Source organism: Oncorhynchus mykiss, chromosome 6 (assembly GCF_013265735.2).
Source record: "Oncorhynchus mykiss isolate Arlee chromosome 6, USDA_OmykA_1.1, whole genome shotgun sequence".
Classification (NCBI taxonomy): domain Eukaryota; kingdom Metazoa; phylum Chordata; class Actinopteri; order Salmoniformes; family Salmonidae; genus Oncorhynchus; species Oncorhynchus mykiss.
This window is the reverse complement of record NC_048570.1, coordinates 100,577,822-100,605,113: the sequence shown is the minus strand read 5'-3', so window position 1 is coordinate 100,605,113 and position 27,292 is coordinate 100,577,822. Positions and strand designations below refer to the sequence as shown.

Below are 27,292 nucleotides of genomic sequence, written 5' to 3'. Positions count from 1 at the left end.
TGACCCCATTGGGATTATTCACATCACCCAGAGCTTCTCTAGTGGTAGAAGACAGTCTGACCCCATTGGGATGATTCACATCACCCAGAGCTTCTCTAGTGGTAGAAGACAGTCTGACCCCATTGGGATTATTCACATCACTCAGAGCTTCTCTAGTGGTAGAAGACAGTCTGACCCTATTGGGATTATTCACATCACTCAGAGCTTCTCTAGTGGTAGAAGACAGTCTGACCCCATTGGGATTATTCACATCACCCAGAGCTTCTCTAGTGGTAGAAGACAGTCTGACCCCATTGGGATGATTCACATCACCCAGAGCTTCTGTAGTGGTAGAAGACAGTCTGACCCCATTGGGATTATTCACATCACCCAGAGCTTCTCTAGTGGTAGAAGACAGTCTGACCCCATTGGGATTATTCACATCACCCAGAGCTTCTCTAGTGGTAGAAGACAGTCTGACCCCATTGGGATGATTCACATCACCCAGAGCTTCTCTAGTGGTAGAAGACAGTCTGACCCCATTGGGATTATTCACATCACTCAGAGCTTCTCTAGTGGTAGAAGACAGTCTTACCCCATTGGGATTATTCACATCACTCAGAGCTTCTCTAGTGGTAGAAGACAGTCTGACCCCATTGGGATTTATTCACATCACTCTGAGCTTCTCTAGTGGTAGAAGACAGTCTGACTCCATTGGTATTATTCACATCACTCAGAGCTTCTCTAGTGGTAGAAGACAGTCTGACCCCATTGGGATTATTCACATCACTCAGAGCTTCTCTAGTGGTAGAAGACAGTCTGACCCCATTGGGATTATTCACATCGCTCAGAGATTCTCTAGTGGTAGAAGACAGTCTGACCCCTGAGAATTGCTGGTTTATTAACTTGATGAATGTTAGCAGAATATCCCTCTTTTCACTCATTCATTCATTTCACATGACCACTTTTTCATCTATTGTTCATAAATTGTGGACTACGGTAAGTGTTTTGACTTACTAGTGTTATTCTATTATTATGTTGTGAATGTTAGTTCTGTATTGTGGAGTTACGGCGCGCCGCTCTGTTTTGAGACAGCTTGTAATGGAGACGCAGGGAGTCAGGAAGCAGGTGTCAGGAAGCAGGAAGCAGGAGTCAGGAAGCAGGAGTCAGGAAGCAGGAAGAAGGAGTCAGGAAGCAGGTGTCAGGAAGCAGGAAGAAGGAGTCAGGAAGCAGGTGTCAGGAAGAAGGAGTTAGGAAGCAGATGTCAGGAAGCAGGAGTCAGGAAGAAGGAGTCAGGAAGAAGGAGTCAGGAAGAAGGAGTCAGGAAGCAGGTGTCAGGAAGCAGGTGTCAGGAAGCAGGTGTCAGGAAGCAGGTGTCAGGAAGCAGGAAAAAGGAAGCAGGAAGCAGGAAAAAGGAAGCAGGTGTCAGGAAGAAGGAGTCAGGAAGAAGGAGTCAGGAAGCAGGAGTCAGGAAGCAGGAAGCAGGAGTCAGGAAGCAGGAGTCAGGAAGCAGGAAGAAGGAGTCAGGAAGCAGGTGTCAGGAAGCAGGAAGAAGGAGTCAGGAAGCAGGTGTCAGGAAGAAGGAGTTAGGAAGCAGATATCAGGAAGCAGGAGTCAGGAAGCAGGAGTCAGGAAGAAGGAGTCAGGAAGAAGGAGTCAGGAAGCAGGTGTCAGGAAGCAGGTGTCAGGAAGCAGGTGTCAGGAAGCAGGTGTCAGGAAGCAGGAAAAAGGAAGCAGGAAGCAGGAAAAAGGAAGCAGGTGTCAGGAAGAAGGAGTCAGGAAGAAGGAGTCAGGAAGAAGGAGTCAGGAAGCAGGAGTCAGGAAGCAGGAAGCAGGAGTCGGGAAGCAGGAGTCGGGAAGCAGGAGTCGGGAAGCAGGAGTCGGGAAACAGGAGTCGGGAAGCAGGTGTCAGGAAGAAGGAGTCAGGAATCAGGAAACAGGAAGCAGGAAGCAGGAAGAAGGAAGAAGGAAGAAGGAGTCAGGAAGCAGGAGTCAGGAAGCAGGAAGCGGGAGTCAGGAAGCGGGAGTTAGGAAGCGGGAGTCAGGAAGCGGGAGTCAGGAAGCGGGAGTCAGGAAGCGGGAGTCAGGAAGCAGTAGTCAGGAAGCAGGAAGCAGGGTCATGAAGCAGGAGTCAGGAAGCAGGAACAGGAGTCAGGAAGAAGAAGTCAGGAAGAAGGAAGCAGGAAGCAGGAGTCAGGAAACAGGAGTCGGTAAGTAGGAAGCAGGAGTCCGGAAACAGGAGTCGGGAAGTAGGAAGCAGGAGTCGGCAAGCAGGAAGCAGGGTCATGAAGCAGGAACAGGAGTCAGGAAGAAGAAGTCAGGAAGAAGGAAGCAGGAGTCAGGAAACAGGAGTCAGGAAGTAGGAAGCAGGAGTCAGGAAGAAGTAGTCAGGAGTCAGGAAGCAGGAATCAGGAAGCAGTAGTCAGGAATCAGTAAGCAGGTGCAGTTGGTGAGTTTAATAATAACGAACATGGAGAGATACAAAACAAGAGACTCGTCTGGACAAGAGAACAGAACCAATACTACCTGATGAGTGAGGCTACAGAGAGCTAGATAAAAGGGGAGTAATCAAGATAGTGATGAAGTCCGAGTGTGCATCATGAGGGTTGCCAGGTGTGCATAATGAGGGCTGCCAGGTGTGCATAATGAGGGTTGCCAGGTGTGCATAATGAGGGTTGCCAGGTGTACATAAGGAGGGTTGCCAGGTGTACGTAATGAGGGTTTCCAGGTGTGCATAATGAGGGTTGCCAGGTGTGCGTAAAGGGGATCAATGGAACGGGGATCTAACTGTTCTGACATTGAGGAGGGCTCATAATAATGTCTGGAATGGAGTCAATGGAATGGGGATCTAGCTGTTCTAACAGGCAGGGAGGAAGGCTCATAATAATGTCTGGAATGGAGTCGATGGAACGGTATCAACCCTAGTTTACATGAAGTGGACGTCACCGTAACCCTGGATTACATGATTGGAATAACCCTGGATTACATGATTGGAATAACCCTGGATTACATGATTGGAATAACCCTGGATTGTATGAATGGAATAACCCTGTATTACATGATTGGAATAACCCTGGATTGTATGATTGGAATAACCCTGGATTGTATGATTGGAATAACCCTGGATTGTATGATTGGAATAACCCTGGATTGTATGATTGGAATAATCCTGGATTGTATGATTGGAATAACCCTGGATTGTATGATTGGAATAACCCTGGATTGTATGATTGGAATAACCCTGGATTGTATGATTGGAATAACCCTGGATTGTATGATTGGAATAACCCTGGATTGTATGATTGGAATAACCCTGGATTGTATGATTGGAATAACCCTGGATTGTATGATTGGAATAACCCTGGGTTACATGATTGGAATAACCCTGGATTGTATGATTGGAATAACCCTGGGTTACATGATTGGAATAACCCTGGATTGTATGATTGGAATAACCCTGGATTACATGATTGGAATAATCCTGGATTGTATGATTGGAATAACCCTGGATTGTATGATTGGAATAACCCTGGATTGTATGATTGGAATAACCCTGGATTGTATGATTGGAGTTACCTTGGATTGTATGATTGGAATAACCCTGGATTGTATGATTGGAATAACCCTGGATTCTATGATTGGAATAACCCTGGATTGTATGATTGGAATAACCCTGGATTGTATGATTGGAATAACCCTGGATTGTATGATTGGAGTTACCTTGGATTGTATGATTGGAATAACCCTGGGTTACATGATTGGAATAACCCTGGATTGTATGATTGGAATAACCCTGGGTTACATGATTGGAATAACCCTGGATTGTATGATTGGAATAACCCTGGATTACATGATTGGAATAACCCTGGATTACATGATTGGAATAATCCTGGATTGTATGATTGGAATAACCCTGGATTGTATGATTGGAATAATCCTGGATTGTATGATTGGAATAACCCTGGATTGTATGATTGGAATAACCCTGGATTGTATGATTGGAATAACCCTGGATTGTATGATTGGAGTTATCCTGGATGAAGAGAGGGAGGGTTGAAGGCAGGGTGGGATGAAGGGAGGGATGAAGGGAAAGAGGGCAGGAGGGTTGACGGGAGGGATGAAGGGATGAAGGGAGGGGGGTTGAAGGGAGGGAGGGTTGAAGGGAGGGAGGGAGGGATGAAGGGAGGGATGAAGGGAAAGAGGGCAGGAGGGTTGAAGGGAGGGAGGGAGGGGGGATGAAGGGAGGGTGGGATGAAGGGAGGGAGGGGGGGATGAAGGGATGAAGGCAGGGAGGGATGAAAGGAGGGAGGGTTGAAGGGAGGGAGGGGGGATGAAGGGAGGGTGGGATGAAGGGAGGGATGAAGGGAAATAGGATAGTAGGGTTGAAGGGAGGGAGGGGGGATGAAGGGAGGGAGGTTTGAAGGGAGGGAGGGATGAAGGGAGGGAGGGTTGGAGGGAAAGAGGGCAGGAGGGAGGGAGGTTTGAAGGGAGGGAGGGTTGAAGGGAGGAAGGGAGGTTTGAAGGGAGGGAGGGTTGAAGGGAGGGATGGTTGAAGGGAGGGAAGGAGGGTTGAAGGGAGGGAGAGAGGTTTGAAGGGAGGCAGGGAGGTTTGAAGGGAGGGAGGGAAGGTTGAAGGGAAGGAGGGTTGAAGGTGGGGAGGGTTGAAGGGAGGGTTGAAGGGAGAGAGGGCAGGAGGGTTGAAGGGAGGAGGGTTGAAAGGAGGGTTGAAGGGAGGCAGAATTGAAGGGAGGCAGAATTGAAGGGAGGGAGGGTTGAAGGGAGGCAGGGTTGAAGGCAGGGTTGAAGGGAGAGGGCAGGAGGGTTGAAGAGAGGCATGGTTGAAGGGAGGGTTGAAGGGAGGCAGGGTTGAAGGGAGGGTTGAAGGGAGGTAGGGTTGAAGGGAGGAAGGAAGGGAGAGAGGGCAGGAGGGTTGAAGGGAGGGAGAGAGGTTTGAAGGGAGGCAGGGAGGTTTGAAGGGAGGGAGGGAAGGTTGAAGGGAAGGAGGGTTGAAGGTGGGGAGGGTTGAAGGGAGGGTTGAAGGGAGCGAGGGCAGGAGGGTTGAAGGGAGGAGGGTTGAAAGGAGGGTTGAAGGGAGGCAGAATTGAAGGGAGGCAGAATTGAAGGGAGGGAGGGTTGAAGGGAGGCAGGGTTGAAGGCAGGGTTGAAGGGAGAGGGCAGGAGGGTTGAAGAGAGGCATGGTTGAAGGGAGGGTTGAAGGGAGGCAGGGTTGAAGGGAGGGTTGAAGGGAGGTAGGGTTGAAGGGAGGAAGGAAGGGAGAGAGGGCAGGAGGGTTGAAGGGAGGGAAGGTGCTGCTCATAGTTGTTACGGGCTGATAAAAAGGACTGCTAATTCAACACACACAGACACACAGACACAGAGACACACAGACACACAGACACACCGACACACGGTCACAGACACACCGACACACAGACACAGAGACACACAGACACACAGACACACAGACACACAGACACACAGACACAGACACACACAGACACACAGACACACCGACACAGACACAGAGACACACAGACACACAGACACCCCCAATTCCTCTCTGATCTTCAGCCTCCTCTCATCCTTCAGATTCTATCCGACAGCAGCCAACAGAGACTCCATTTCATGGTTGTGTGATTCTGTGTCTGTGTGTGTTTGTGTGTGTGGGTGCGAGTCTGTGTGTGTGTGGTGTGTGTGTGTGTGTGTGTGTGTGTGTGTGTGTGTGTGTGTGTGTGTGTGTGTGTGTGTGTGTGTGTGTGTGTGTGTGTGTGTGTGTGTGTGTGTGTGGTATGTGAGTCCGTGTGAGTGTGTGTGTGGTATGTGAGTGTGTGTGTGAGTCCGTGTGAGTGTGTGTGTGGTATGTGAGTCCGTGTGAGTGTGTGTGTGTGTTCACTTTGCTCCAGCTTGTCCTGTTCATGTCCTCTGTTCTTTTATATGAATAACCTCCAGTGTATAACATCTTCTGATAAGGAAACTGTTTTATGTGAAATGGGATTTAAAGACTCCAGCCTGTCGGTCGATTTTTACTCCACAATTCTGCTCTGGAGTTAGAGTGAGTCCCAAATAGAACCCTGTTCCATATATAGCACACTACAAGGCAAGGAGGGCCCTGGACAAAGCTAGTGTACTATGGAATAGTGTGCCATTTGGGAGTGGGTTGTATTCTCCAGTGCTCCTACTGTCTCTGTCTGTATTCCAGGTAGCCCAGTGCCATCAGACAATGCCATCAAGCCGGAAGAGGAGACGTTTGGGGTGAGTTTATAATGACACAGGGTCTATCTCAAATAGCACACTAATCCCTACATAGGGCACTACTTTAGACCACAGTCCATAGGGCTCTGTTCAAAAGTAGTGTAGTGTCTCCTGGTTTCCACAGTACTGGGGCTGGCTAGAATCACCTGTCTCTCTGTCTGTCTCCTGGTGTCCACAGTACTGGGGCTGGCTAGAATCACCTGTCTCTCTCCTAACCTGTCTGTCTGTCTCCTAACCTGTCTGTCTGTCTCCTAACCTGTCTGTCTGTCTCCTAACCTGCCTGTCTGTCTCCTAACCTGTCTGTCTGTCTCCAGGTGTCGATAGCAGTAGGTCTGGCTGGTTTCACCAGTCTGTCTGTCTCCTAACCTGTCTGTCTGTCTGTCTGTCTGTCTGTCTCCTAACCTGTCTGTCTGTCTCCTAACCTGTCTGTCTGTCTCCTAACCTGTCTGTCTGTCTCCAGGTGTCGATAGCAATAGGTCTGGCTGGTTTCACCAGTCTGTCTGTCTCCTAACCTGTCTGTCTGTCTCTTAACCTGTCTGTCTGTCTCCTAACCTGTCTGTCTGTCTCCAGGTGTCGATAGCAATAGGTCTGACTGGTTTCACCAGTCTGTCTGTCTCCTAACCTGTCTGTCTGTCTCCTAACCTGTCTGTCTGTCTCCTAACCTGTCTGTCTGTCTCCAGGTGTCGATAGCAATAGGTCTGGCTGGTTTCACCAGTGTTCTCCTCATCGTCCTCTTCATTCTCATCAACAAATATGGCCGACACAACAAGTTTGGATTGAAGGGTAAGTCATAGTGCACTACATGACCAAACGTATGTGGACACCTGCTCCTCCAACATCTCATTCCATAAATCATGGGCATTAATTAAAGTTAAATACAAAAAATAAAAAAATATGGAGTTGGTCGCCCTTTTGTTGCTATAACAGCCTCCACTCTTCTGGGAAGGCTTTCCACTAGATGTAGGATCATTGTTGCTATAACAGCCTCTACTCTTCTGGGAAGGCTTTCCACTAGATCATAGAACATTGCAGCTGGGACTTCCATTCAGTCACAAGAGCATTAGTGAAGTCTGGCACTGATGTTGGGTGATTAGTCCTGGCTCATCCCCAAAGGTGTTCGATGGGGTTGAGGTCAGGGCTTTGTGTAGGCCAGTCAAGTTCTTCCACGCTGATCTCGACAAACCATTTCTGTATGGATCTTGATTTGTGCACGTTGGCATTTCTGGAACAGCATGCTGAAACAGGACAGGGCCTTCCTCAAACTGTTCCCACAAAGTTGGAAGCACAGAATTGTCTAGAATGTCACTGTATGCTGCAGCGTTAAGATTTCCCTTCACTGGAACTGAGGGGCCCGAACCATGAAAAATGGCCCCAGACTCCTTACTCCTCCTCCACCAAACTTTTATTTTTTAAAATTTGATTTAACCTTTATTTAAGCAGGTAGGCCAGTTGAGAACAAGTTCTCATTTACAACTGCGACCTGGCCAAGAATAAAGCAAAGCAGTTCGACACAAACAACAACAGCAGAGTTACACATGGAATAAACAAAGTGGCCAGCTGGTAGACTGGGGTCTGACTGGCCAGCTGGTAGACTGGGGTCTGACTGGGACCTGACTGGGGTCTGACTGGGACCTGACTGGGACCTGACTGGGACCTGACTGGGGTCTGTCTCTCCGGTTGTCAGCGTCGCTGCATCACCTTCAGAAGAAAGTCGGTGGGTAAAACCCTTTTCTATATTCAGCAATATGTTTTGGACAAATGTTGCAGGGCCCAGATAACGATTATGGACAGGACCCACGATCAGATCTAGTAGCAATGGTGGAAAAGAGTAAAAATCAATTTTCCCTTCTGGCTGCGAAAAACAACTAGAAGGAAAGCTTCTTCTTTTAATCAATGATTCATTTTTTTTGTGGGAGATTAAAATGTATCTTTGACATATTCTGAAAGTTACGAAGCATGCGGCCAATTCTATTATTTCCAGTTTGGCCATAATAATAACTGTTAAAGCTTCTGCCATTTCTAAGCTGGCTTTGGTCTCTGCATCTCCCTTTCCTTCTGCCTCCAACTCTCTCTCATGTTTTGCCCTCTACATCCCTTTCCTTTCCTTCTGCCTCCAACTCTCTCTCATGTTTTGCCCTCTACATCCCTTTCCTTTCCTTCTGCCTCCAACTCTCTCTCATGTTTTGCCCTCTACATCTTGACATTTGGAACGGAACTAGTTTCATATTTTTTATAGTATAGAGTCTATTGACGTACCGGTGCGTCAATCTAAGTAACATAATTTATAAAAACATTTATGTCTGTCAGTTTAATAAGCTGGAGATGCCTTTTCTGCATGGGCTGTGTCTCAATACACAGCATCCTCCTGTCGCCCTTCCGTATCTGAGGTGGAAAGAGTCAGATTTATACCGCTGTTCATCAGACCGGTAGACATCCTGAAAACGTCTGTAGCATCCTAACGGTTTGGCCAACAAATTAATACGGTGTGCTCCGTTTTGCTGTATGACCTCCACGAGTGACTTGTCTGAAGTCCTTATGTTCTCCGTTGTGCTGTATGACCTCCACGAGTGACTCGTCTGAAGTCCGTATGTTCTCCGTTGTGCTGTATGACCTCCACGAGTGACTCGTCTGAAGTCCGTATGTTCTCCGTTGTGCTGTATGACCTCCACGAGTGACTCGTCTGTTGTCCGTATATTCTCCGTTGTGCTGTATGACCTCCACGAGTGACTCGTCTGAAGTCCGTATATTCTCCGTTGTGCTGTATGACCTCCACGAGTGACTCGTCTGAAGTCCGTATATTCTCCGTTGTGCTGTATGACCTCCACGAGTGACTCGTCTGAAGTCGGTAACGCCGACGTGTCAACTTTTGTCTGAGGTGTCTGAACTGTTTTACCCCACTGTAAGAAGGGGAGACTCTCACCAACACGACGGTGTTCTCCGTTTCGTTCTATTTCCCCCACCAGTGTTATGGGACTGGTCTGAAGGTAACCCTGACAAAATAATGGAAGAACGAAGGTCGTTTTGTGCCAACAACAACAAGGGGTTAAATGTATCTAAACATTTATAAACATTTCCTGAGCTTTCTTATATCTCCTAGATATATGACATACACTTCAAAAACATTTGTAACAATGATGCTGGGAGTCAGGAAGCAGGAGTCAGGAAGCAGGAGTCAGGAAGCAGGAGTCAGGAAGCAGGAGTCAGGAAGCAGGAAGACGGTGCAGTTGGTGAGTTTAATAATAAAGAACAGAGCGATACAAAACAAGAGATGAATCTTGACATGAACACAGAACCAATACTGTCTGTAGAGTGATGTTAGGGAGGGGACATGAACCAATACTATCTGTAGAGTGATGTTAGGGAGGGGACATAAACTCAGAACCAATACTGTCTGTAGAGTGATGTTAGGGAGGGGACATGAACCAATACTGTCTGTAGAGTGATGTTAGGTACGGGACATGAACACAGAACCAATACTGTCTGTAGAGTGATGTTAGGGAGGGGACATGAACCAATACTGTCTGTAGAGTGACGTTAGGGACGTGAAATGAACTCAGAACCAATACTGTCTGTAGAGTGATACTAGGGAGGGGACATGAACCACTACTGTCTGTAGAGTGATGTTAGGGAGGGGAAATGAACCAATACTGTCTGTAGAGTGATGTTAGGGAGTGGACATGAACCAACACTGTCTAGTGATACTAGGGAGTGGACATGAACACAGAACCAACACTGTCTGTAGAGTGATACTAGCGAGAGGACATTAACCAATACTGTCTGTAGAGTGATGTTAGGGAGGGGACATGAACCAATACTGTCTGTAGAGTGATGTTAGGGAGTGGACATGAACCAACACTGTCTAGTGATACTAGGGAGTGGACATGAACACAGAACCAATACTGTCTGTAGAGTGATGTTAGGGAGGGGACATGAACTCAGAACCAATACTGTCTGTAGTGATACTAGGGAGGGGACATGAACCAATATTGTCTGTAGAGTGATGTTAGGGAGGGGACATAAACTCAGAACCAATACTGTCTGTAGAGTGATGTTAGGGAGGGGACATGAACCAATACTGTCTGTAGAGTGATGTTAGGTACGGGACATGAACACAGAACCAATACTGTCTGTAGAGTGATGTTAGGGAGGGGACATGAACCAATACTGTCTGTAGAGTGACGTTAGGGACGTGAAATGAACTCAGAACCAATACTGTCTGTAGAGTGATACTAGGGAGGGGACATGAACCACTACTGTCTGTAGAGTGATGTTAGGGAGGGGAAATGAACCAATACTGTCTGTAGAGTGATGTTAGGGAGTGGACATGAACCAACACTGTCTAGTGATACTAGGGAGTGGACATGAACACAGAACCAACACTGTCTGTAGAGTGATACTAGCGAGAGGACATTAACCAATACTGTCTGTAGAGTGATGTTAGGGAGGGGACATGAACCAATACTGTCTGTAGAGTGATGTTAGGGAGTGGACATGAACCAACACTGTCTAGTGATACTAGGGAGTGGACATGAACACAGAACCAATACTGTCTGTAGAGTGATGTTAGGGAGGGGACATGAACTCAGAACCAATACTGTCTGTAGTGATACTAGGGAGGGGACATGAACCAATATTGTCTGTAGAGTGATGTTAGGGAGGGGACATGAACTCAGAACCAATACTGTCTGTAGTGATACTAGGGAGGGGACATGAACCAATACTGTCTGGAGAGTGATGTTAGGGAGGGAACATGAACCAATACTGTCTGTAGAGTGATGTTAGGGAGGGGACATGAACCAATATTGTCTGTAGTGATACTAGGGAGGGGACATGAACACAGAACCAATACTGTCTGTGGAGGTACTAGGGATGGGACATGAACCAATACTGTCTGTAGTGTGATGTTATGGAGGTGACATGAACACAGAACCAATACTGTCTGTAGTGATACTAGGGAGGGGGACATGAACCAATACTGTCTGTAGAGGGATGTTAGGGAGGGGACATGAACACAGAACCAATACTGTCTGTAGTGATACTAGGGAGGGGACATGAACACAGAACCAATACTGTCTGTAGAGTGATGTTAGGGAGGGGACATGAACTCAGAACCAATACTGTCTGTAGTGATACTAGGGAGGGGACATGAACCAATATTGTCTGTAGAGTGATGTTAGGGAGGGGACATGAACTCAGAACCAATACTGTCTGTAGTGATACTAGGGAGGGGACATGAACCAATACTGTCTGGAGAGTGATGTTAGGGAGGGAACATGAACCAATACTGTCTGTAGAGTGATGTTAGGGAGGGGACATGAACCAATATTGTCTGTAGTGATACTAGGGAGGGGACATGAACACAGAACCAATACTGTCTGTGGAGGTACTAGGGATGGGACATGAACCAATACTGTCTGTAGTGTGATGTTATGGAGGTGACATGAACACAGAACCAATACTGTCTGTAGTGATACTAGGGAGGGGGACATGAACCAATACTGTCTGTAGAGGGATGTTAGGGAGGGGACATGAACACAGAACCAATACTGTCTGTAGTGATACTAGGGAGGGGACATGAACACAGAACCAATACTGTCTGTAGTGATACTAGGGACGGGACATGAACCAATACTGTCTGTTGTGATACTAGGGAGGGGACATGAACCAATACTGTCTGTAGTGATACTAGGGAGGGGACATGAACCAATACTGTCTGTTGTGATACTAGGGAGGGGACATGAACCAATACTGTCTGTTGTGATACTAGGGAGGGGACATGACCACTGAACCGAAACTGAGACCGCCCCCAGCAGCTTACACTCGTAAGAATGTTTACGTATTTAACCTATCATGAGTAACAACTGACTGCCTTCCCAATCTTCCTCAGTTTCCCACTACCTTTTGTTCTCCCTTTCTACAGTTGTTTCCCATATCTTGTTTCAGTGTTTGAAGACCTAGATCTCCCAGTAGAATGTATTGCATATCAGAAACTGAAAGGCTGTCAGCAATAATCTCCACAATACACCCAGTCTGTTGTCCTTGTTCCAGGAATACAGCATTATTTTACAGCACATGTAATAACGGTGAACAGGACTAAGGCCCTCATTGATTGGTAGTGTTTCTGACTAGCCCTGTATATTTTCATTCTACTATACATTGATTGGTAGTGTTTATCTCTGCTATCCCTGTCCCTCCTTGCCTTCTCACCCCCTTCTCCCTCCCCTTCCTCTGTCCCCCCCATATTGTGTCTCACTTCCACTAGGAATGGTGAGGCTGATTCCACTTGTTCAGCTTGATAATTAGTGACAATTAGTGACAAAGTAATTTACTTACTCAAGGAAGCTCATTGAGCAAATGGTGCCAATTTTAACTCTGGATGCTAATGTACCCAGAAATGCGTAAAAAAAGCACCAAACCCCCATTATAGACCAGCCGTTTACTACTGAGAGGAGGAGGAGGAGGAGAGGAGAGGAGGCATGGAGGAGGAGGAGAGGAGGAGGCATTGAGGACGAGGAGAGGAGGAGGCGAGGAGGAGGAGGAGGAGAGGAGAGGAGGAGGTATGGAGGAGGAGGAGAGGAGGAGGCATGGGAGAGGAGAGGAGGAGACATGGAGGAGGCATGGAGGAGGAGGAGAGTAGGAGACATGGATGAGAGGAGAGTGGAGGGGGAGGAGGAGACATGGAGGATGAGGAGACATGGAGGACGAGGAGAGAGGAGAGGAGGAGGCATGGAGGAGGAGGAGAGTTCTGACTGACTGTTGGTCTTTGCTCTCTCTCTCTCAACCTGAGGTGGTGGAACTTTACTCAGCCTTAATGTAGACCCTTGGTTCAACCCATTTGGTCAGCACTCCCCTGTAAAACCCTTGGTTCAACCCATTTGGTCAGCACTCCCCTGTAAACCCTTGGTTCAACACTCCCCTGTAAACCCTTGGTTCAACCCATTTGGTCAGCACTCCCCTGTAAACCCTTGGTTCAACCCATTTGATCAGCACTCCCCTGTAAACCCTTGGTTCAACCCATTTGATCAGCACTCCCCTGTAAACCCTTGGTTCAACCCATTTGATCAGCACTCCCCTGTAGACCCTTGGTTCAACCCATTTGGTCAGCACTCCCCTGTAAACCCTTGGTTCAACCCATTTGATCAGCACTCCCCTGTAAACCCTTGGTTCAACTCATTTGATCAGCACTCCCCTGTAGACCCTTGGTTCAACCCATTTGATCAGCACTCCCCTGTAAACCCTTGGTTCAACCCATTTGATCAGCACTCCCCTGTAGACCCTTGGTTCAACCCATTTGATCAGCACTCCCCTGTAGACCCTTGGTTCAACCCATTTGGTCAGCACTCCCCTGTAAACCCTTGGTTCAACCCATTTGATCAGCACTCCCCTGTAAACCCTTGGTTCAACTCATTTGATCAGCACTCCCCTGTAGACCCTTGGTTCAACCCATTTGATCAGCACTCCCCTGTAAACCCTTGGTTCAACCCATTTGATCAGCACTCCCCTGTAGACCCTTGGTTCAACCCATTTGGTCAGCACTCCCCTGTAAACCCTTGGTTCAACCCATTTGATCAGCACTCCCCTGTAAACCCTTGGTTCAACTCATTTGATCAGCACTCCCCTGTAGACCCTTGGTTCAACCCATTTGATCAGCACTCCCCTGTAAACCCTTGGTTCAACCCATTTGATCAGCACTCCCCTGTAAACCATTGGTTCAACCCATTTGATCAGCACTCCCCTGTAAACCCTTGGTTCAACTCATTTGATCAGAACTCCCCTGTAGACCCTTGGTTCAACCCATTTGATCAGCACTCCCCTGTAAACCCTTGGTTCAACCCATTTGATCAGCACTCCCCTGTAAACCCTTGGTTCAACCCATTTGATCAGCACTCCCCTGTAGACCCTTGGTTCAACCCATTTGATCAGCACTCCCCTGTAAACCCTTGGTTCAACCCATTTGATCAGCACTCCCCTGTAAACCCTTGGTTCAACCCATTTGATCAGCACTCCCCTGTAGACCCTTGGTTCAACCCATTTGGTCAACACTCCCCTGTAAACCCTTGGTTCAACCCATTTGATCAGCACTCCCCTGTAAACCCTTGGTTCAACCCATTTGATCAGCACTCCCCTGTAAACCCTTGGTTCAACCCATTTGATCAGCACTCCCCTGTAAACCCTTGGTTCAACCCATTTGATCAGCACTCCCCTGTAGACCCTTGGTTCAACCCATTTGATCAACACTCCCCTGTAAACCCTTGGTTCAACCCATTTGATCAGCACTCCCATTTAAACCCTTGGTTCAACCCATTTGATCAGCACTCCCCTGTAAACCCTTGGTTCAACTCATTTGATCAGCACTCCCCTGTAAACCCTTGGTTCAACCCATTTGATCAGCACTCCCCTGTAAACCCTTAGTTCAACCCATTTGGTCATAACTCACCTTAATGTATATACAAATATACAGTACTATTTCACAGCTTAATGTGTCCTACACAGTTCCACAACAATATACAGTACTATTTCACAGCTTAATGTGTCCTACACAGTTCCACAACAATATACAGTACTATTTCACAGCTTAATGTGTCCTACACAGTTCCACAACAATATACAGTACTATTTCACAGCTTAATGTGTCCTACACAGTTCCACAACAATATCCAGTACTATTTCACAGCTTAATGTGTCCTACACAGTTCCACAACAATATCCAGTACTATTTCACAGCTTAATGTGTCCTACACAGTTCCACAACAATATACAGTACTATTTCACAGCTTAATGTGTCCTACACAGTTCCACAACAATATACAGTACTATTTCACAGCTTAATGTGTCCTACACAGTTCCACAACAATATCCAGTACTATTTCACAGCTTAATGTGTCCTACACAGTTCCACAACAATATCCAGTACTATTTCACAGCTTAATGTGTCCTACACAGTTCCACAACAATATACAGTACTATTTCACAGCTTAATGTGTCCTACACAGTTCCACAACAATATCCAGTACTATTTCACAGCTTAATGTGTCCTACACAGTTCCACAACAATATCCAGTACTATTTCACAGCTTAATGTGTCCTACACAGTTCCACAACAATATCCATTACTATTTCACAGCTTAATGTGTCCTACACAGTTCCACAACAATATCCAGTACTATTTCACAGCTTAATGTGTCCTACACAGTTCCACAACAATATCCAGTACTATTTCACAGCTTAATGTGTCCTACACAGTTCCACAACAATATCCAGTACTATTTCACAGCTTAATGTGTCCTACACAGTTCCACAACAATATCCAGTACTATTTCACAGCTTAATGTGTCCTACACAGTTCCACAACAATATACAGTACTATTTCACAGCTTAATGTGTCCTACACAGTTCCACAACAATATCCAGTACTATTTCACATCTTAATGTGTTTTTCTGATTGCCTACTGTAATGCATCACCACTTACAGTATATGTTTTTGCTGTTTGTAACACAGGAAAAGGGGTTTATCGATACATCTCCGTTTGGGATAGATAACCTTTTGTGTTATTTTTTAGTGTGTTCCAATTGTCCCAGAAGTGATTAGATTCTCTGGTTTCTTCATTACATTGAGCTGAGGTGCCGTTCCTTCTTTTTCCGTATTTCTGTGTTCTCGTATTGTTAAAGGGATTCACCATAGCTAAGAAGTAGACTCGGGTTTTCTGGGTCTCTATGTTTTTGGTTGGACAGGTTTCTAAATTTCCTTTATCATTGTTAATTTTCTTAGATTGTCTGCTTGACATTTAAAAATGTATTTGGGCATTTACCTCACGACAGGTCAAATATTTTTTTGAACCATTATGGCAAGTCAGTTAAGATCAGATTCTTATTTTCAATGTCAGCCGAGGAACAGTGGGTTAACTCCCTTGTTCAGGGGCAGCACGACAGATTTTCACCTTGTCAACTCGGGGATTCGATCTTGCAACCTTTCGGCTACTAGTCCAACGCTCTAACCACTAGGCTACCTGCCACCCTATGCTGTTTAGGTTTTCTACTGCCCTGTTTACACCTTCACTATTACAGTGAAATGTTTTGTCCAGGAAATTGTCTAAAAGGGATTGAATGTGTTGCCTAATTGTTTTTTGGTAGGTTTCCCTACTACTTTCCTTCCATCTATCGCATTTCTTAATATTGTTTCGTTCCTTTGGCTTTGATGCCTCATGATTGAGTATTGCTCTGTTCAGGTAAACTTGTGATTTTGCTGTGATCTGATAGGGGTGTCTGTGGGCTGACTATGAATGCTCTGAGAGGCTCTTGTTCAGGTAAGGGATTACCCCCTGAAATGGACAAAAATGAATGGGAACATATTGCCATTGGACGAAACATATACACAATTTCAAATATCACTCAATTGGACTGCAGTTCATTCAAACCATATTGCAAATGGCATATGGCAAATGCCATACAAGTGTCATACATCAAAAATCCCAAAGATGGCGAGCGCGCTCAACCGTTAATTTTCATATTGCAAATGGACATCAAGTCAAGACCCAAGTGTCAAATTTTGAAAATGTGAAAAATAAAAAAATAAAAAATGTATCACCCTCAAAAAAAGTGCTTTTTGGATCGTTTTTCAAAATTCTTTAATTTTTTTGGTACATTATACATGTATAAGAACTGTATGATCATACCTTAGTCATATATTATTGTCATATTATTTTTTCTTGGCCATAAGGCATATGTTTTGTCCATTTGCAATATGATATCATAGGAAGTCATAAGTCAGTCAAAAGTCAGTGAACCATTGCCAAATGCCATAAGAAATGTCGAAATGCAATATGAACGTATTGAAAGTGCCAGATCAGGATGTTATGTCCATTTGCCATATATGATCATAGGAAATCGGTTTCAAAACCCAGAAGTCAGTGAACCATGTCCAAATGGCATTTATACTGCCCAGATGATATATATCACTATGTTAACCTTTCAAGCGTAACCCCCCCATAACAGCCAGTGAAAGTGCAGGGCACCTAATTCAAAACAACAAAAATCTCATAATTAAATTTACACCATTTTAAAGATACAATTCTCTTCAATCCAGGCACAGTGTCTGATTTCAAAAAGGATTTACAGCAAAAGCACCACAAACAATTATGTTAGGTCACCACCAAGCCACAGAAAACACAGCCGTTTTTTTCAGCCAAAGAGAGGAGTCACAAAAAGCAGAAATAGAGATAAAATTCATCACTAACCTTTGATGATCTTCATCAAAACACACTCATAGGACTTCATGTTACACAATACATGTATGTTTTGTTTGATAAAGTTCATATAAAAAAATCTGAGTTTACATTGGCACGTTACGTTCGGTAGTTCTAAAACATGAGGTGATAATGCAGATCAACAACAAGTGGGACACAATCATGAAGTGGAACGACATTTATTGGATATTTCAAACTTGTTTAACTTGTCCCACTTGTTGTTGATTCTTCACAAAAAAATACAGTTTTATATCTTTATGTTTGAAGCCTGAAATGTGGCAAAAGGTCACAAAGTTCAAGGGGGCCGAATACTTTCGCAAGGCACTGTATCTTCAATGGGGGCTGAGTTGAAAAACTACAAATCTCAGATTTCCCACTTCCTGGTTGGATTTTTCTCAGGTTTTCACCTACCATATGAGTTCTGTTATACTCACAGACATCATTCAAACAGTTTTAGAAACTTCAGAGTGTGTTCTATTCAATACTAATAAGAATATGCATAAATTGGCATCTGGGACAGAGTAGGAGGCAGTTCACTCTGGGCACGCTATTCATCCAAAAGTGAAAATGCTGCCCCCTATTCCAAAAAGGTTAAGCCCTGAATAAACCTAGGTCTATTTGTCATGCATGGTGAGAAAGAAGTGGGACTCTGTCGTCTTTTAACGATTTTTTGAAAAACGTCCAAAATGACCAGGGGCGCACCCTATTGGATGGGCACGGGTGGTGGGTGCTCCCTACCCAGCCGTGGACCCCTTGCACCCTCCTAAAGGTATTCAAAACCATTTTTAAAATGTTCTCCTTGTAACTCGTTCCAATCACCAGGCGCACGGCTGTCCATTTGCAATATGTTTCAATGTGCATTTACCATCACGAATTTGACATGCTCAAAAATACTGCAGAAATGCGAAATTGACTGGCCCAATGAACTTAGGATGGCCGGGCACTGAAGGTGGTTCCTCTCCATCGCTCGTTGTGTTGATTTCGTCATGTCCATTTTGTGATGTTTTTTCAATGTCGAATCTTATTGCAAATGTACAAAAGTCAGCCAGCAAGTCAGCATCCATCAGTCAATAAGATATCATTCTGACACCAAACGGATGCAAACTGACACCAAACCAACTTGGTCCAACTTGGTTAGAAGCCAAATATCACATATTTCAGAGCAGGTCCAAAATTCGCAGCGTCTTCTGTTTAAATTCACTCCGGATGAAAAGTGTGCCCAAACTAAACTTCCTGCTACTCAGGCCCAGAAGCTAGGATATGCATATTTGGATAGAAAACACTCTACAGTTTCCAAAACTGTTAAAAATAATGTATGTGAGTATAACAGAGCTGATATGGCAGGCGAAAACCTGAGAAAAATACAGGATGTGCGATTTATTTTGTAGTTTTCTATTGAATGCCATTACAGTATCCATTGACTTAGGACTCAAATTGCACTCCCTATGGCTTCCACTAGATGTCAAGAGTCTTTAGAAATTGTTTCAGGCTTGTATTCGAATAAGACCAGTCTGACCAGTATCCCAGAGCTTTTTAAAGCGCACGACAGAGAGCACGACTTTCTTGTTTTCTTTTTAAATTGACGAAGCTTTTGCCCGGTTGAAATGTTATTGATTATTATGACTAAAAACAACATGAGGATTGATTATAAACATCGTTTGACATGTTTTTACGAACTTTACTGATGCTTTTCGGATTTTTCGTCTGTTTGATGTGACTGCCTTTGAGCCTGTGGATTACTGAACAAAACTGAGGTTTATTGAGTAAATGGGATTCTTGTGAGTGTAACCATATGAAGATCATCAAAGGTAAGAGATTAAGTGTATCACTATTTCTGACTTGTGTAACTCCTCAACTTGGCTGGTAACTGTTTGTAATGATTTGTCTTCTGGGCGCTGTTCTCAGATAATCGCATGGTATGCTTTCGCCGTAAAGCCTTTTTTGAAATCTAACACCGTGGTTGGATTAACAAGAAGGTGATCTTTAAACCGATGTATAACACTTGTATGTTTTATGAATTTTTATAATGAGTATTTCTGTTTTTGAATTTGGCGCTCTGCAATTTCACTGGATGTTGGCCAGGTGGTACGGTAGTGTCCCACCCTCCCTAGAGAGGTTAAAACATAATAAAAACATAAAACACGTAGTTACGTTTTAGCTGCGGGTCCAGTTCTGACATTGTGTAGGCCTAACTGAGGCGACCCCGAAACCCGAGTTTCAGCTTGATAGGTCATTCGAAGCCGAGCAGCAACCTTAATTGGTGCTGAAAATCCACTTTTCCCGGGCGTTGCTATGGGGTCCTTGAATGAGCTATCGGACAGAAACATTGGGGTCCGTCTCTATGGGCTGAGGCGGTGCACCCACTCATACAACTCTGGGACTTTTCTAAATGACGTCATTTTCGTGATGGTAAAAATTAATTGAAGTTATTGCAAATGTACAAGGCTGTTTCTTGGTCTGAGAACTTTCTAGAGCCACATAACTCACCACGCACTATCGACTTGAACTCTAGAACAGGTTTCTAAAGTGTCAGAGCTCTAGGTCTGACGGTTCTTTGATAATTCGAAAAAACAACTATTGCAGGCTCTGTGTCTCTAAGCCCCACACTGTGTCACTCCATCCTTGCTATATGTGTGTGTGTGTGTGTGTGTGTGTGTGTGTGTGCGTTTTTTTTTGGAAATATGATGGGAGAAATGACTGATTTACAGTTCATGAGGGTTGCCTAATCACACATATGAAGTTTTGGAAAGAGCTGACCTTTTAAACCCTTCGAAACAGCCTCTATGACCCCAATTTAAGGCACTTCCGGTTGACACAGGAAGCTGAAAGTAAACACATATCCTCCTTGGGGTAGGCTCTGACAAAATATTGAGCTTTAAGTCTTTACATTAAGAACTGACTGATTTACAGAGGGTTGAATGAGTGTGTGTTATTTCAGAAAATCACAAATTTCGCAGCGCTCCGAACCCACCTTAACGGATTCGTTTGAACACGCTGCAACTGGATCTAACACATTTCATTGACCATCACCAATTGTACATTGTACGATTTCTCGTAAATTACAAAAAATAAATGGCTGATTCTTTTTTTCCTGACATCGTAGGTTCATGTACTTTGATGTGAGCCGGTCAAATTAGCACTTTATTTTCATTTTTGACCTTTAATCCCAGAAAAATGGACTTAACTCAAAAAGCGTTGAGGCCTCAACATCATCTTGTTTCTGGGCTAACAGCCCATTAGTCCAAACCTATGCTCACCAAGTTTAATCTTCGAAGTCTTTTCCATTTAGGAGAAATGGCCATGTCGTGATTGGTGATGTTTTGTACATTTGCAATAAGATTCCATACACCATCGGGTGGAATTTACCGTGACAGAGGAAAAATGACCAACATTTAAAAAAATTGTAAAACGGAAACCGAATGTCCGAGAGACTTCGTTTGACTTCCCGGAAGATCTAGCTCTGGTGCATGGCCTGCCACCATCGGCAATTTTTTAAAAGCATTCACGGACGCCTAGTAAGGGACTTTACATTTGCAATATGGAGATTCTCATCGATTATACAGCAAATGCCGAAAAGTGCCCTTCATGTATAGAGGACTTCTGACCAGGGGCTATAGGGCTCTGGTCACATGACTTCCTGTTCTCTTCATAGTGGAGGACTGCTAAATAATATTCAGGTGTTAACTCCAACAAACACAAGTCACAACTTCTATAGGAGGGTTTTGTCTCTGAGAAATACTCACTCTAAAGCCAACAACTACAACTGTAAAACAGTGTCTCTCACACCGCAGTCTGACTTCCTGCTAAGGGACAGAACTTGACTGGAGAAAGTTGCACTGTTTCATTGTGTGTGTTTCTTTAGAGTACATCAGAGTTGATCTGATGGAAGACCTCTGCTCTTAGTCTGCTTCCCAGATGGCACCCTATCCTCTGCATTACCTTGGACCGGCGCCCTGGTTAAAAGTAGTGCACTGAATACGGTGCAAATTGGGACACAAGCTTAGATATATTCTACTGGAGATATGCTGTCTCAGAACCCAATTCACAGCTACTGCATCTTATAAAACTCCTTCCAGAGACCACAGGGAGGTTTTCTTCAGCGTCAGGTAGCATTGATCCAGTCTGCAGGATGTTATCACTCAACAGCCCAACTTCTCCTGTTCTCCCATCCTCCCTTTACCTCTTCTCTGTAATCTGGCCCTCCCAGGGAGACATTTCTGAGTGGGTTCTGAGTTGGGAGCCAGACAGAAACGTAGTGCTGTAGCATTGTGCAGAGCTGGACAAAAATATTATATATAGGAAATAGGTTGCGATTTGGGATGTAACCTCTGAGTGTGTAGTGGAGCCGTAGTGCTCATAGTTCAGAGAACTGAAACTTTTCAAATGATCAAACTCCTTCCAGAGACCACAGGGAGGTTTTTATCAGACGCCAGGTAGCATTGATGCAGTCTGCAGGATGTTGACTACTTTGACCAGAGCCAATAAGGTACTATTGGACCCAGAACATCTACAGCCTCTGATTGTGAGTGGGTATTGGACCCAGAATATCTACAGCCTCTGATTGTGAGTGGGTATTGGACCCAGGCCGTCTACAGCCTCTGATTGTGAGTGGGTATTGGACCCAGAACATCTACAGCCTCTGATTGTGAGTGGGTATTGGACCCAGAACATCTACAGCCTCTGATTGTGAGTGGGTATTGGACCCAGAACATCTACAGCCTCTGATTGTGAGTGGGTATTGGACCCAGAACATCTAAAGCCTCTGATTGTGAGTGGGTATTGACCCAGGCCATCCACAGCCTCTGATTGTGAGTGGGTAATGGACCCAGGCCATCCACAGCCTCTGATTGTGAGTGGGTAATGGACCCAGGCCATCTACAGCCTCTGATTGTGAGTGGGTATTGGACCCAGAACATCTACAGCCTCTGATTGTGAGTGGGTATTGGACCCAGGCCGTCTACAGCCTCTGATTGTGAGTGGGTCATGGACCCAGGCCACCTACAGCCTCTGATTGTGAGTGGGTATTGGACCCAGAACATCTACAGCCTCTGATTGTGAGTGGGTAATGGACCCAGACCGTCCACAGCCTCTGATTGTGAGTGGGTCATGGACCCAGGCCGTCTACAGCCTCTGATTGTGAGTGTGTTTTGAACCAGGCCGTCTACAGCCTCTGATTGTGAGTGGGTATTGAACTAGGCCATCTATAGCCTCTGATTGTGTTTTGGGTATTGGATCCAGGCCATCTACAGCCTCTGATTGTGAGTTGGTATTGGATCCAGGCAAACTACAGCCTCTAATTGTGATTGGGTATTGGATCCTGGCCATCTACAGCCTCTGATTGTGATTGGGTATTGAACTAGGCCATCTACAGCCTCTGATTGTGAGTTGGTATTGGATCCAGGCCATCTACAGCCTCTGATTGTGAGTGAGTAATGGACCCAGGCCGTCTACAGCCTCTGATTGTGAGTGTGTTTTGACCCAGGCCGTCCACATCCCAGAGGCCACTGCTGTCGATCAGATCTCTTTTTATTCTATGCCAGGGCTTCTTTAATACATCAGATGTTTTCTCCTATTCATCATCCTTTTCTCAAGTGGCTGAATCTTCAGACAGAACCTCAAGTGGTTTAAAATGGTCACTTCACATAACGCCCAGGAGACTGACGTCGTTCTATCACCTCTCTGAACTGGAGGGTTGAGATGCTGGCCCTGATGATAGGATTACGACCTAAATGTCACCCTATTCTCTACATAGTGCACTACTTACGATGGGACTCTGGTCATAAGTAGTGCACTATTTTCAGTAGGGAATAGGGTGAATGTTTGGGACGTAAATGAGGACTGTATGACTGGATCTATATGATTATTTACTCAGTTGTCAAGGTGACGAGAAGGCTATACCTTGTGGTTGAATCAGCTCCAATATCATTCTGTCATTCTCTACCTAAATCTGCTCCAATATCACCCTGTCATTCTCTAGCTAAATCAGCTCCAATATCACCCTGTCATTCTCTAGCTAAATCAGCTCCAATATCACCCTGTCATTCTCTCACTAAATCAGCTCCAATTTCACCCTGTCATTATGTCACTAAATCAGCTCCAATATCACCCTGCCATTCTCTCACTAAATCAGCTCCAATATCACCCTGTCATTATGTCACTAAATCAGCTCCAATATCACCCTGTCATTCTCTCACTAAATCAGCTCCAATATCACCCTGTCATTCTCTACCTAAATCAGCTCCAATATCACCCTGTCATTCTCTCACTAAATCAGCTCCAATATCACCCTGTCATTCTCTCACTAAATCAGCTCCAATATCACCCTGTCATTCTCTAACTGAATCAGCTCCAATATCACCCTGTCATTCTCTAACTGAATCAGCTCCAATATCACCCTGTCATTATGTCACTAAATCAGCTCCAATATCACCCTGTCATTCTCTCACTAAATCAGCTCCAATATCACCCTCGCATTATGTCAGTAAATCAGCTCCAATATCACCCTGTCATTACGTCACTAAATCAGCTCCTATATCATCCTGTCATTCTCTAGCTAAATCAGCTCCAATATCACCCTGTCATTATGTCACTAAATCAGCTCCAATATCACCCTGTCATTATGTCACTAAATCAGCTCCAATATCACCCTGTCATTCTCTAACTGAATCAGCTCCAATATCACCCTGTCATTATGTCACTAAATCAGCTCCAATATCACACTGTCATTCTCTCACTAAATCAGCTCCAATATCACCCTGTCATTACGTCACTAAATCAGCTCCAATATCATCCTGTCATTGTCACTAAATCAGCTCCAATATCACCCTGTCATTCTCTCACTAAATCAGCTCCAATATCACCCTGTCATTCTCTACCTGAATCAGCTCCAATATCACCCTGTCATTATGTCACTAAATCAGCTCCAATATCATCCTGTCATTGTCACTAAATCAGCTCCAATATCACCCTGTCATTCTCTACCTGAATCAGCTCCAATATCACCCTGTCATTCTCTCGCTAAATCAGCTCCAATATCACCCTGTCATTCTCTACCTGAATCAACTCCAATATAACCCTGTCATTCGCTCGCTAAATCAGCTCCAATATCACCCTGTCATTATGTCACTAAATCAGCTCCAATATCATCCTGTTATTATGTCACTAAATCAGCTCCAATATCACCCTGTCATTATGTCACTAAATCAGCTCCAATATCATCCTGTCATTGTCACTAAATCAGCTCCAATATCACCCTGTCATTATGTCACTAAATCAGCTCCAATATCACCCTGTCATTGTCACTAAATCAGCTCCAATATCACCCTGTCATTCTCTACCTGAATCAGCTCCAATATCACCCTGTCATTCTCTCGCTAAATCAGCTCCAATATCACCCTGTCATTCTCTCACTAAATCAGCTCCAATATCACCCTGTCATTCTCTACCTGAATCAACTCCAATATCACCCTGTCATTCTCTCGCTAAATCAGCTCCAATATCACCCTGTCATTCTCTCACTAAATCAACTCCAATATCACCCTGTCATTCTCTCGCTAAATCAGCTCCAATATCATCCTGTCATTATGTCACTAAATCAGCTCCAATATCACCCTGTCATTATGTCACTAAATCAGCTCCAATATCATCCTGTCATTGTCACTAAATCAGCTCCAATATCACCCTGTCATTATGTCACTAAATCAGCTCCAATATCACCCTGTCATTGTCACTAAATCAGCTCCAATATCACCCTGTCATTCTCTACCTGAATCAGCTCCAATATCACCCTGTCATTCTCTCGCTAAATCAGCTCCAATATCACCCTGTCATTCTCTCACTAAATCAGCTCCAATATCACCCTGTCATTCTCTACCTGAATCAACTCCAATATCACCCTGTCATTCTCTCGCTAAATCAGCTCCAATATCACCCTGTCATTCTCTCACTAAATCAGCTCCAATATCACCCTGTCATTCTCTACCTGAATCAACTCCAATATCACCCTGCCATTCTCTCGCTAAATCAACTCCAATATCACCCTGTCATTCTCTCACTAAATCAGCTCCAATATCACCCTGTCATTCTCTACCTGAATCAACTCCAATATCACCCTGTCATTATGTCACTAAATCAGCTCCAATATCACCCTGTCATTCTCTACCTGAATCAACTCCAATATCACCCTGTCATTATGTCACTAAATCAGCTCCAATATCACCCTGTCATTCTCTACCTGAATCAACTCCAATATCACCCTGTCATTATGTCACTAAATCAGCTCCAATATCACCCTGTCATTATGTCACTAAATCAGCTCCAATATCACCCTGTCATTCTCTACCTGAATCAACTCCAATATCACCCTGTCATTCTCTCGCTAAATCAACTCCAATATCATCCTGTCATTGTCACTAAATCAGCTCCAATATCACCCTGTCATTCTCTCACTAAATCAGCTCCAATATCACCCTGTCATTGTCACTAAATCAGCTCCAATATCACCCTTTCATTGTCACTAAATCAGCTCCAATATCACCCTGTCATTCCCTCACTAAATCAGCTCCAATATCACCCTGTCATTGTCACTAAATCAGCTCCAATATCACCCTGTCATTCTCTCACTAAATCAGCTCCAATATCACCCTGTCATTGTCACTAAATCAGCTCCAATATCACCCTGTCATTATGTCACTAAATCAGCTCCAATATCACCCTGTCATTCTCTCACGAAATCAGCTCCAATATCACCCTGTCATTGTCACTAAATCAGCTCCAATATCACCCTGTCATTCTCTCACTAAATCAGCTCCAATATCACCCTGTCATTGTCACTAAATCAGCTCCAATATCACCCTGTCATTCTCTCACTAAATCAGCTCCAATATCACCCTGTCATTGTCACTAAATCAGCTCCAATATCACCCTGTCATTGTCACTAAATCAGCTCCAATATCACCCTGTCATTCTCTCACTAAATCAGCTCCAATATCACCCTGTCATTGTCACTAAATCAGCTCCAATATCACCCTGTCATTCTCTCACTAAATCAGCTCCAATATCACCCTGTCATTGTCACTAAATCAGCTCCAATATCACCCTGTCATTCTCTCACTAAATCAGCTCCAATATCACCCTGTCATTGTCACTAAATCAGCTCCAATATCACCCTGTCATTCTCTCACGAAATCAGCTCCAATATCACCCTGTCATTGTCACTAAATCAGCTCCAATATCACCCTGTCATTCTCTCACTAAATCAGCTCCAATATCACCCTGTCATTGTCACTAAATCAGCTCCAATATCACCCTGTCATTCTCTCACTAAATCAGCTCCAATATCACCCTGTCATTGTCACTAAATCAGCTCCAATATCACCCTGTCATTATGTCACTAAATCAGCTCCAATATCACCCTGTCATTCTCTCACTAAATCAGCTCCAATATCACCCTGTCATTGTCACTCAATCAGCTCCAATATCACCCTGTCATTCTCTCACTAATCAGCTCCAATATCACCCTGTCATTCTCTACCTGAATCAGCTCCAATATCACCCTGTCATTATGTCACTAATCAGCTCCAATATCACCCTGTCATTCTCTCACTAAATCAGCTCCAATATCACCCTGTCATTGTCACTCAATCAGCTCCAATATCACCCTGTCATTCTCTCACTAATCAGCTCCAATATCACCCTGTCATTCTCTACCTGAATCAGCTCCAATATCACCCTGTCATTCTCTCACTAATCAGCTCCAATATCACCCTGTCATTCTCTCACTAATCAGCTCCAATATCACCCTGTCATTCTCTCACTAA

The 27,292-nt window shown here is 44.6% G+C and overlaps 1 protein-coding gene across 1 annotated transcript in view; it reads left to right on the top strand.

Annotated features, from left to right (window-relative positions):
• The window catches only part of LOC110512363 (NT-3 growth factor receptor-like), a 215,210-nt gene that overhangs the window by 108,459 nt on the left and 79,459 nt on the right, over positions 1–27,292 (top strand). The window contains exons 10-11 of the mRNA XM_036981730.1: positions 6,179–6,231; positions 6,912–7,014. Of these exons, the coding sequence (XP_036837625.1) occupies positions 6,179–6,231; positions 6,912–7,014 (156 nt within the window). The remainder of the gene's footprint in view (positions 1–6,178; positions 6,232–6,911; positions 7,015–27,292) is intronic.